The sequence below is a fragment of the Pelophylax lessonae genome, assembly GCF_965119305.1.
Source record: "Pelophylax lessonae genome assembly, chromosome: 13".
Taxonomy (NCBI): domain Eukaryota; kingdom Metazoa; phylum Chordata; class Amphibia; order Anura; family Ranidae; genus Pelophylax; species Pelophylax lessonae.
Window position 1 is genome coordinate 119,968,671 of NC_138780.1, and position 12,581 is coordinate 119,981,251.

A 12,581-nucleotide genomic window follows, 5' to 3' on the forward strand; every position below is an offset into this window, starting at 1 on the left:
TGGCTTTGACGGCTTGGCTGTTGAAAGCCAGGTGCTGAAGGATAGAGGGTTGTCTGACTCGGTGATTCCTACGCTGTTAAAAGCTAGATAAACCACTTCTAGGAAGATTTACAGTATCTCACAAAAGTGAATACACCCCTCACATTTTTGTAAATATTTTATTATATCTTTTCATGTGACAACACTGAAAAAATTACACTTTGCTACAATGTAAAGTAGTGAGTGTGCAGCTTGTATAACAGTGTAAATTTGCTGTCCCCTCAAAATAACTCAACACACAGCCATTAATGTCTAAACCTCTGGCAACAAAAGTGAGTACATCCCTAAGTGAAAATGTCCAAATTGAGTCCAATTAGCCATTTTCCCTCCCCGATGTCATGTGACTTGTTAGTGTTACAAGGTCTCAGGTGTGAATGGGGAGCAGGTGTGTTAAATTTGGTGTTATCGCTCTCTCAGATACTGGTCACTGGAAGTTCAACATGGCACCTCATGGCAAAGAACTGAGGATCTGAAAAAAATAATTGTTGCTCTACATAAAGATGGCCTAGGCTATAAAAAGATTACCAAGACCCTGAAACTGAGCTGCAGTACGGTGGCCAAGACCATAAAGCGGTTTAACAGGACAGGTTCCACTCAGAACAGGCCTCGCCATGGTCGACCAAAGAAGTTGAGTGCACGTGCTTGTCATATCCAGAGGTTGTCTTTGGGAAATATACATATGAGTGCTACCAGCATTGCGGCAGAGGTTGAAGGGGTGGGGGGTCAGTCTGTCAGTGCTCAGACCATATGCCACACACTGCATTAAATTGGTCTGCACGGCTGTAGTCCCAGAAGGAAGCCTCTTCTAAAGATGATGCACTAGAAAGCCCGCAATCAGTTTGCTGAAGACAAGCAGACTAAGGACATGGATTACTGGAACCATGTCCTGTGGGCTGATGAGACGAAGATAAACTTACTTGGTTCAGATGGTGTCAAGCGTGTGTGGCGGCAACCAGGTGAGGAGTACAAAGACAAGTGTGTCTTGCCTACAGTCAAGCATGGTGGTGGGAGTGTCATGGTCTGGGGCTGCATTAGTGCTATCAACATGATGATGACCTCAAACACACCTCCAAGACGACCACTGTCTTGCTAAAGAAGTTGAGCGTAAAGGTGATGGACTGGCCAAGCATGTCTCCAGACCTAAACCCTATTGAGCATCTGTGGGGCATCCTCAAATGGAAGGTGGATGAGCGCAAGGTCTCTAACATCCGCCAGCTCTGTGATGTCGTCATGGAGGAGTGGAAGAGTACTCCAGTGGCAACCTGTGAAGCTCTGGTGAACTCTATGCCCAAGAGGGTTAAGGCAGTGCTGGAAAATAATGGTGGCCACCAGTGGCGGCTGGTGAAGTTTTAAGATGGTGGGGCGCCAGACCCCGCCCTTCCATTTTGACCCATCACACTTCTCAGAAGCCCCACCCCTTACAGACTCCACCCATTGTGTCCCCTGTATTTCGCTTGCATGAACAAATTCTCCCAATATATCACATATTAAGGGGTCTCTCAGTACTAGTATATCCCATAATGGGGAGCAGAGGCCTTATTATGGGATAAACTGTGAGAGACACCCTATTATGGGATACCAATCAGTCCTATACAATGGCAGGGATTAGTACTATACAGCAAAGGCACTTTTATACCTGAGTGCCCAGAGAGACCCCTGGTCTATTAGGACCCTATAACTACCTCTGAGTTAACTCATACAATAACATATATACATTAGTACCATACAGCACAAAAACTGGTATACCTGTATGCCCAAAGGGGCCCCAGATCTATTAGAACCCTAGAATCAGTCCTATACAATGGCAGGGATTAGTACTATACAGCACAAACACTCTCCTATATAAAACCAGTGGAACAATTGCAACTGCTGTACTGCCTGGAGAGTAGCAGTGTTATATTGTCGGCTTATGACAATACAAAGCAGTTTCCTACACGCTAGCCTCTCCAGCTGTTGTGGGACCGAAAATCCCAGCATGTCCTGATATATCTACAGCAGGTGGTTCTTTCTCCATGTCCGTCGTTCCTTCCAAAGGTCAGTGCTGATTTTCATTTGAATGAAGACATAGTGTTGCTCTCCCTGTGTCCCAGGCCTAAGCATCCTAAGGAAATTGCCTTGCATTCCCTGGATGTGGTTCGGGCAATAAGGGTGTACCTGGCAGCTATGGAGTCTTTTACAAAAGTCAGACTTACTATTTTTCTTCACTGATGGATCTCGCAAAGGGTTGGCTGCTTCTGCTGCGACCATTTCCAGATGGCTTAGACAAACTGTGGTTCAGGCTTATTCCATTAAGGGTCAGGTTCCTCCTTTCACTTTTAAGGTGCACTCTACTCGGGCGCTTAGTGCCTCCTAGGCCTTCAATCATCAGGCGTCAGTGATGCAGGTTTGCAAGGTGGCTACCTGGTCGTCTGTGCACACTTTCACAAAGTTTTATAAGGTGGATGTGTTGGCATCTGCGGATACTTTCTTCGGCCGCAAGGTTTTGCAGGCTGCTGTTTAGAGGACTTGGTCCTCTTTGAGGATGTTTTAATTTTTTCAGGTGAGCTCCAATTGTTTTATGGTTGAGCTCCAGGTTACCTGGTTGGCTATGTTTAGCCTTGGGAAGTATTTTTTTTTTTCTTGCTGTTTCCACCCCTCATGTTTGACAATGCTTTGGGACATCCCACGTAGTCAAGAAGATGAGGAACTGTGTCCGTCAATGAACGAAAGAGAAAATGAGATTTTTAACTTACTGTAAGATCCATTTCTCTGATGTTTATAGATGGATACAGCACCCACCCCTCTATGGAGTTTGTTTTTTTTCTCCTGACACTTCTTGTAGCAAAACTGAGTGCCTATAGCAGAGAGTGGGAGTATACCCCCTGGGACTGCTCCATAGGTGTAGTCCAGTTCTTTCCTGCCTAGTGTCCTACTCCTGTAGGGGGAAGCATAACCCATGTAGTCAAGAAGATGAGGAGCTGTGTCAGTCAATGAACACCAGAGAAATGGATTTTACGGTAAGTCAAAAATCCCATTAAACCTACCTCTCCCCACCAGTTGAATCTTCCTTCAGAACGGATCAAGAAGGATAACAAAAATACAGATAACTAAAAAAAAGTCTGCATGAGGGGGGTATTATCACATAAAGCAGCATAGTACCCATGATGCAGTGATTAGGTAAAATACCAGCAAAATCAAATAAGAAAAGGAAAAGGGGAATCAAAAAGTACTAACCAGGTGTAAGCAGGGAAGCCTTACAAAACAATCACCTATTAAAACCACTATAAACTATAATTTAGGTAAAAATAGAAAGGCAAAACATTTTTGTATAGTTATAAAAAAACATTATAAATACTTTTTTTCCCTTTTTTTGTATACGTGATCACATTCCCTCTGTTCTCAGCTGCATGAGTACTGGGGGAGAAGAAGCAGAAGCACACTGAGCTTGCCAGTGAATGGCTGTGCAGCGGGGGCCTGTCAGGATAAGTCTGATCATTGGAGGAGAGCAGGCTGAGTTCCCAGCATAGCTAGAGAACTGACCACAGTGTGCTCTCCTGCTTAGTGTGGTCAGTTTTTAATAGGAAAGCAGAGGGACTAGCAGGAATACCAGGGATTTCACATGAAGAAAGCAGAATACAAAGAGAACAGGATACTTTCTCATACAAGTACATGGTACAGCAAGCACATATCAGGAATATGAAATGTTGTGGTAACAAACGCTTTAACTATGTGTAGACATAGCAGACAGCCAACTATGCCAAACTTTTTCAAAATAAATTTTTCAGGCAGCCCCTGCTCAAAAAAGTAGCTCTTTATAGAGGCAAGACCTTGTTAATCAAACATTTGCAGAATGATAAAGGGGTCTTAGGTTTTCTCCAGTATGGTAATATAGTCTTTCGGGCATAAAACAATTAAATAGAAGAGTCCTCTGCTAGGTAAAGTTTTTGACTGCGGCTCTAGGATTGCTATTTATTGATTGATTAAAAGTAGTGAGGTTGATAAAATGGTACAGATTGTAAAACACCCAGTGTTAGGGGGAAAAGTGATCACTCATTACACTTTTGCAGCCAAAAAGGAGAAAGAGAGCAAAAAGAAAAAAAAATCAAAGAGGGATAGGCCTGGAAAGTTTTACTTAACTTGGCTGGTGCCTAGTATTTGAAGCATGTGTAAAGCCATTTTTTGGGGGTTTTAGTTTTGAATAGAGCAGAAAATGGTTAAAACCCCTGGCAGGTTTATTTTCTTCTGCCGATGTCCCATTGAGGATATTGTTCTTCATCTTCACTTGATGCCCAGAAGGCACAGCCAAAAGCTGAAAGAAATCTCTTGACAGGTGTTCTATTTTACATCCAAAACTTAATAAAAAAGTTTTGGTTATAAATATACTTTTAAAGAGGAACTGAACTCTGGAAGCTGTGCAAAAAACGGCAAGTAAAGTGTCAAGGACTAGTTTAGCCTGTAGGCTCCCTGCAGGTGATCTTTACGCTGTTATTGACTTACCATGCCAGTTCTAAACAGTGTCTGTGTGGAGGAGGCCATGTTGGAAGATACAGGGCTTTACATTCTGATGTTAGAGACTAAAGCAAAGAGATCTGTGAACAGCAGGGCCACTGATGGGGCTGGCTGTACTGGGCTCAGGTCTCATCAGTTCAAAAGGGGGGCCCGGCACCTGCAAAGCAGGAGAGCCAGTTGTACTGCCTTGTTGCCGACTCTTGTGGCTCACCCTGTAGCGCTGCTGGTTTCTCCTCCTTTTGCCACCTCTGGCTGTGCTGCAGGTGGATCAGTATCTGTGCCACACCGCCCCCCTGCTGTTTCCCCCCCCCTCCCCCCCCATGTACCCCCCCCCTCCTTCAGAGAGCATTTGACAGGTGTTGAGGAGGCATATTGCCTCCTCACTGCTTCTTTTAACCCCATACTAGCACACTGCAACTGTTTGCTTTGTGCTTAGCGTACTTGCAGAGCAGTGCTTTTCACCTAAATGGGTTTTATCCAATGGGTGTATAATTTCTGCCATGGCTGCGATGCATAGCATCTAATCAGTGGCATTTTAGCAAAAATATAATTTGATATTTTCGGGGGGCTGTCAGGTAGGCTGTACGGGGCCCTGTGATTTCTAACAGCAGCCCTAGTGAGCAGGACAGAAATGCAATCACCTCATCTAGCTTCAAAGCTGACCAGACTAGCAATCAGAGACAGCAATGTCTTAGATACAGCTATAAGGCTGTAGACATAGGAGTGCCTAGGCACACTCTCATACCAGAGGTGCACTGCTGTTTTTCATGATATGGCAAAGTGAAGAATGGTGGGGAAAGAAATGTAACTGGAAATGTAAATGTAACTATATTATCGATATACACCAAAAAGGTATTCTTTACAATTTTCAGTGCATGTAATTGCAAGTGGAACTGAGCACTGTAATATGCCCTGGGATCAGCATCATGCTTTATATATATATCATTTACTCACATTTCTTCATCGCAGGAATAAAAAGTAAGGAAGCAAAACCCCTAATTAAAAGAGAAATGATCAATAAAAACATGTGAAGAGCCTGATTTCCTAAACCATCTCAGCACATATGAAGAACTGATCCCTGTAGCCATATATTGCGGTAAACATTAATAAGTTAACAGGCTGCAGCCGAGAAGAGATGAGCTCGGCATTATTGAAAGATACAGCAGAACAGCTGGCGCCATAATGCGCCGGGTGTGCAGGGTGTCCCCTGAAGACACTCGCAGCAAAATTACTTCAACTCCCAAAGATTTGGGAAGAGAATTCATTTTGCTTTTGAATTGAGGAGTAAGTCGCTGACCACTTAGTACTTCGCATTTCTTGTCCTCTCGTGGCTTTGTCTTTACAGCTTCTCATCCTCTTTTCTCTTTTGTCTAGGGTGGAAGATGTTAACCCTGAAGAAGATGATATGGTAAGAATCTTCTTCTGTATGACATGTAGACTAGGCCTGGCTTGTCCGTTGTTATAGTGACTCTACTTGTTCTGGTCTACCATTGACAAAAGCCTTCCATCAGATCCGCCAACAGTAAAATGCTGATTTTGATGGAATAGTCATAATTTTTGGACTCCACTAAGGGGAGAGCCTGGTAAAATGAATGTGGTTTGGCACATATGGATATGGTTATGTGCTTGAGGCAAAAAACAGTTCATATTCCTAATTTTTAAAGACTTACAGTATACCAGAACACTTGATTTAATGGCAGGTAAGCATGCCAATTTTCAGTGATACTTTTCTCAAAATACCAATAACTGTAAAGTTCACGGAATATTCTGTTTCCTATCACTACTTGCTTTCTAGAATTAAAGTATATGTGAACCCTCATCTTGTAAAACAACCCATTTATTAGAAATGAAAGGCAAAACATTTGTGTATTCTTATAAAAAAACCTTATAAATACCTTTTTATTTCTCCTTGTTTTAATAAATGATCACATACCTTTTGTTCTTAGCTGCCTAAGGAATTACTAATAATCCCCTTTTCCCCTCAGGCCTGGAACAACTACAGGAGTTTTCCTGATGGGTCACCCACGGGTTTGCATGTTTCACACTTCTTAACTGGCAGGTCATTCCCCATGTGGGCCGCTCTACGAGAGACCCATAACATTCAACAGTTGGAGTTCTTTTGTTACCTCCAACTCCGACACTGCCTTACCTCACTACATTCCTTACGTTCCGGAAAACGACATTTGAGCATACCTACCAACACTCCGCGGGATTCCGGACCTGATTGCAGCCCTCAACGCGTTCCCTGAATAGTCGTTCTTCTACCCCCCTCTCCTATGTCGTGGGAGCAAGACTTGCCATCTGAGATAAACTGGAACAGGGCCTGGTCTTCTGTAGCTTGATGTTTGTTTAACACTGCCCCCTTGGAGGCGGAGTATAAGGTGCTTTTAAGTTGGTATTGGGTCCCTGCCCTCATTGCCTATGCAAATCTGATCTATAAAAAACATTGTTTCCGGGGTTGTGGCCATTGGGGTGATGTTTTCCACACATGATAGACATGTCCTAGATCAACTGGTTTTTGGTCCTGTGTATTTGGCCTCCTATTTACTCTGTTTTACCTACCTATATGTAGAGAGGCCAAGTTTGCCTTATTGCACTGCCCTATTCCAGGTTATTTTTTTTTCTCATCAGCGGAAGCTAGCTTCTTACCTTTTCCTGTCAACTAAAAGAATGATTGCCCAAGCCTGGAAAAAGCCCTTGGTCTCCTTCCAGGGGGTGAGACACCATATGACCGCGTTGATGCTCAACGAACAGATGCCCAGTATCCGCAACAACTCCCATGCTAAGTTTCTCCCTCAAGCCAGCTTAGGCCTACTCTGATGGGCAGCCTCGTTGTTCCTGAGCATTTGTTTTCCCCTCCCTCTTGGCCTCTGGCCTCCTGGTCTTATCCCCTCTTTCTTTTGTCTCCTCTTCTACCCCTTGCTTTACAGGTGTGAGATTCTTTTTTCCACAGTGCCACCCAGTGCCAGTGTCTATTTCCTCTCATGTTCTCTCTTATTCCCTTACTCTCTTGTATTTACATAGGCTGTATATTGTGCCAACGCATGGCTATTAGCAGGCCTGAGGGGTGTCCCACTGCTGTGGGAAGCCTCTCCAGGGTCTAATTGACTTTTATAGTTTATAAGTTATGATCAATTACCGGTGCTAGGTCCACTGTCTCATTTTTGCCTTCTTTTGCCACTGTATAAACCAACCTTTGTTACAGACATCAAAGCTAGCCCCTGCGTGGGTGGAACTGATGCTCAATTGTTCTTTGTTAAACTTGATTAGACATTATTGAAACAGAAATGTTGGGTAACATATACTCTAACACAAACAAATGGTTACTGCCCACACCTGTAACTGGTCTCTGCAGTAAGGGACATTGGAAGGGCAATGCATGTAACAAGACACAAAAAGATTCCAAGCTCTCCTTACCGATAAGTCTGCGACCAAACAGACTGACCTGTCTTAACAGTATGCGTTAAAAACAGGGGTTTAGTTGTACACATCTGCAGATACATGCATAAGCCACAGAGCCCCAACAAGGCACCCCCTTATATTGGCCAGGCAACGCACTAACAGCTTTGCTGCCATGGTGCTATAGGCTAGGTGTACAGTGTGCCCCTGTGCCTTTACGAAGGGGTTGGCTCCCTTCAGGTATATCTGCCCTACACCTGTCCATTTAAATGCATGTACTTCCATTATTGGAGACTCACAGAATTTAGGACCACAGAAAATGGGGTGCCTTGTCGGGGCTCTGTGGCTTACGCATGTATCTGCAGATGTGTGCAACAAAACCCCTGTTTTTAACGCATACTGTTACACAGGTCAATCTGGTTGGTCACAGATTGGTCGGTAAGGAGAGCTTGGAATCTTTTTGTGTCTTGTAACACAAACTCTAAACCTAGACATTAGATGAATGTCCCATTGTCATATTTTTTACAACAACGGAACAGTATAATATCCAATGTATATAATATACAGTACACTGTATATGTGTTGCAATAATAATAGGAGCATTGATTATTCACAAGAGGACAAACACTTCAGAGGTAACTCCAGTGAAGAAGCTTGGACAATCATAAGCCCCCCCCCCCCCCCCCAAGACCTAAGCTTATTGTCAGCAGGGACAAGATCAATCATACATATTTGTAGCTGTGTGTTATTCCATATAAACCGTAGCTCCCTACTGCCATGTAGCCAAGGTCATAAATACCCATTGTTCTATATTTTCAAGAAGATTTCTCAATTAATAGCAGCAATTTTTTTAATAGTATTCTGAATCAAAATATGTGCATAAGGAGGGCATAAATGGGAGGTAGAAATTGCCTCCTTCCATTTCTATGCAGTGTTCAGTTGTTAAAACGGTTGCTTGATCGTTAGACTTCACTGCTGCAAATTCATTTTTCTACCTTAGTCCAGTGTTTTGCAGCATGAGTAACAGGCATACAAGGCATTTTTAGAATTGTCAGATAGTATGCCAGTTTACTGCGATTCTATTTTTTGTTCATAAGTGCACCTACTGAAGTCTAATGACCCCCCGCTTCATTTTTGAATATTTGAATGGGTATATTTTGTCATAGAGTGGGTCACACTAAAATTGACTTTTCGCTGCATAACCTACCCATTGTTGAAAGGCGCCTTCACCACAGTGCTTACACTGGAGAGATTGCTATTCTTCTTTGTAGCAGTTCCCTTGTGTGTAGAAAAAGATAGAGGGGTTGAAGGACCGGGGAAGGGGTGGAGGGTAGCAGTATTTGTGCTCATATGTTCACCTATCCTTTAACTTCCCGAGTTCACCCTAGTGAAAACCAGTTGCAGTTTTGTGCTACTAAAGCAAACTTGTCAAACATATGGGTTGTTTAAATTGAGGCTTTGATTAAATGAAAGGCAAAGGGCTACCAAAAGTGAAAACAACATGGCAAACCAGTCAAAAGATGTAGGTAGCTGACGTTTTATGGAAAACTCTACTTTTCTTGTAAGTCAGACTTGGCTGCCTTGTACACATCTAAATTCAACCTTATAGTAAAAGTTGACATTTGCATGTACAGTGCATCCGGAAAGTATTCACAGCGCTTCACTTTTTCCACATTTTATTATGTTACAGCCTTATTCCAAAATAGGTTAAATTCATTATTTTCCTCAATATTTTACAAACAATACCCCATAATGACAACGTGAAAAAAGTTTGTTTGGAATCTTTGCAAATTTATAAAAAAAAAAAATCACATGTATATAAGTATTCACAGCCTTTGCTTAATACTTTGTTCAAGCACCTTTGGCACCAATTACAGCCTCAAGATTTTTCTGAGTATGATGCTACAAGCTTGGCACACATATTTTTGGGAAGTTTCTTCCATTCTTTGCAGGACCTCTCAAGCTCCATCAGGTTGGATGGGCAAGGGTGCACAGTCATTTTCAGATCTCTCTAGAGATGTTCAATTGGGCTCTGGCTGGGCCACTTAAGGACATTCACAGAGCCACTCCTTTGTTTTCTTGGCTGTGTACTTAGGGTCATTGTCTTGTTAGAAGATGAACCTTTACCCCAGGTCCTGAGCACTATGTAGCAGGTTTTCATCAAGGATTTCTCTGTACGTTGCTGCATTCATCTTTCCCTCGATCCTGACTAGTCTCCCAGTTCCTGCGGCTGAAAAATATCCTCATAGCATAATGCTGCCACCACCATGCTTCACTGTAGGGATGGTATTGGCCAGGTAATGAGCAATGCCTGGTTTCCTATAGACATGACGCTTGCTATTCAGGCCAAAGAGTTCAATCTTTGTTTCATCAGACCAGAGAATTTTGTTTCTCATGGTCTGAGAGGCCTTCAGGTGCCTTTTGGCAAACTCCAGGCGGGCTGTCATGTGCCTTTTACTGAGAAGTGGCTTCCGTCTGGCCACTCTACCATACAGGCCTGGTTGGTGGAGTGCTGCAGAAATGGTTGTTCTTCTGAAAGGTTCTCCTCTCTCCACAGGGAAAATAATGAATTTAATAAATTTTAGAATAAGGCTGTAACATAACAAAATGTGGAAAAAGCGAAGCACTGTGAATACTTTTACTGAAAGCATTGTTTTGTTTTTGTGTTGTTTTTTTGTTTTTACTATATCTTGAGTTTGAATTTATTAGGTATGTGACTTGATTTATATTTACACTGAAAAACAGTTAGTGGGAATAACACAATTTTATATGGGGATGAATCAGTTCTTTTATAATGCATATATTTTTCTGTTCTGATAAGGGGAAATACCAAATAAGATAATACATTTAATTTGGATGATATTTGTATACTTTATTTGTTCATTTAAGTAGTTTTATGACCTCCCAAAGTCCCACAAACCCTGCCAGTGAAGTCCACCTAATGCAGCTTCCTGTAATAGGGTGGCAACGATGCTGCCCTGCTCCTAAATTCAGAGTAGAGTTGCTACTCATGTAGACTGTGTCTGCTTACACTACAGTGGGATGAAAAAATGTTGGAGGGGGCGTGGCTTTCTGTATAGTCACTGTTGATTCACAAGCTCGTAGCTTGTCAGTCAGCTTCTGGCCAAATCTAGTTCAGTCCATTGCTTTCTAATATGACAGCACTGCCTCAGCTGCAAAAATCCTTCCACTGTGAGCTGCAGTGTCTTGGAGGGAGAGCACGTGAGATACAAATGTAAGAGGATTTAACTCAGGAAAGGTAATTGTGTTAATTCTATGAGGCTTGTGTGTCACATAGTAACTGGATTTTAAGACTTGTTTAGACTGGCATACAGAAATCTTTTAAGGTACTTTAACCTGGGCAGGGCCAAATTACTGCATAGGTAACATCAGTTGTGGCCTAGGGTGACAGGGTTGTCAGGGGCAACATGCAACATCCCACACATCATTTAGCTGACTTTCAGGAACATATTATTCTGAATAATTAAAGGTTCCAGATTACTGCCCTACCTGCCAGTGCAATCCTGCCAGGTTTGTTGAACCTTAAAAGTGGGCTAGTGGGGCAGGAAATATATATGTGGTCTTGAGCATGGGATTAATTATTGAGATGCATAACATTCGAGGTCTTTTAGAGCAGTGGTCCTCAACCCTGGCCTACAGGGCCCACTAACAGGCCAGATTTTCAAGATAACTGAAATACATCCCAGGTGATATCATTTGCTGCTCAGTGATTGCAGTACTCTAGTCTGCATCTCCCCAAGGTAATACCTAAAATCTGGCCTGTTAGTGGGCCCTGTAGGCCAGGGTTGAGGACCACTGTTTTAGAGCATTGCATTAGCTGTAGACATTTTTATTTCTGGCTAAATAGGTTTTATTGGAACTTGTTAGCTTAACATCTGCCTCCTACATTTTCTTCAGACTCTTCAGGAGCTTCTTGGAAGATTGGGAGAAGCAGAAGGAGGCACATCTATTCAGCAGAATGGGGAACTCATTCTTGAGCGTATTAGGAAGAGTCGAGAAAGACGAGAACAAATCACGGCTGAGGAAATGGGAGCTGTCATACAAGAGCGGGATGTGGCTCGTACTCAGGTAAGATTCAGCACTGTGATTATTTGGTCTGGTGTTTTTATGGTAAGGATGATTTAACATATATATATATTGAGAACAATACTTAAAGTGTTTTCAATACAAAACGTTTTTTGTTTTAGATAGGGTAGAGAACAGACACTTCGGGAAAGAAGATTTACTAAAAGTGGGGCACAGAATCTTGTGCAGCCGTGAATAGTAACCAATCAGCTTCTAGGTTTTAATGTCAAAGCTTAAAGTGTTACTAAACCCACATATTAAATTTAGCCTGTGTATGCAGTAAAGCATTCTTGTTATACTAATTGTAGAACGTAAGGGGTTAATCCTCTGCATTGTCTAAAAAGGCTGTTTGATCCTGTCTTCTCTGATCCTCCCCTCCTTCCACTGTCCCCTGGTAATTTCCTGATAACACAGAGTCTATGGAGTCAGGCTGCACATGCTCAGTTTGGTGGAGGTCTTTTTTTTTTTTTTCTTGGGATAGTGCATGTGATTAGCACAGGGCCAATCAGCACTGTCCAGGCAGAAGGTCAGGGGTCCTGCAGCCTCATAGGAAAACTCAGAAAACTCCT

The 12,581-nt window shown here is 42.6% G+C and overlaps 1 protein-coding gene across 1 annotated transcript in view; it reads left to right on the forward strand.

Annotated features, from left to right (window-relative positions):
- MIPOL1 (mirror-image polydactyly 1) overlaps positions 1–12,581 on the forward strand; it is a 590,346-nt gene that overhangs the window by 229,372 nt on the left and 348,393 nt on the right. The window contains exons 6-7 of the mRNA XM_082275213.1: positions 5,902–5,935; positions 11,845–12,015. Coding sequence (XP_082131339.1) covers positions 5,902–5,935; positions 11,845–12,015 — 205 coding nt within the window. The remainder of the gene's footprint in view (positions 1–5,901; positions 5,936–11,844; positions 12,016–12,581) is intronic.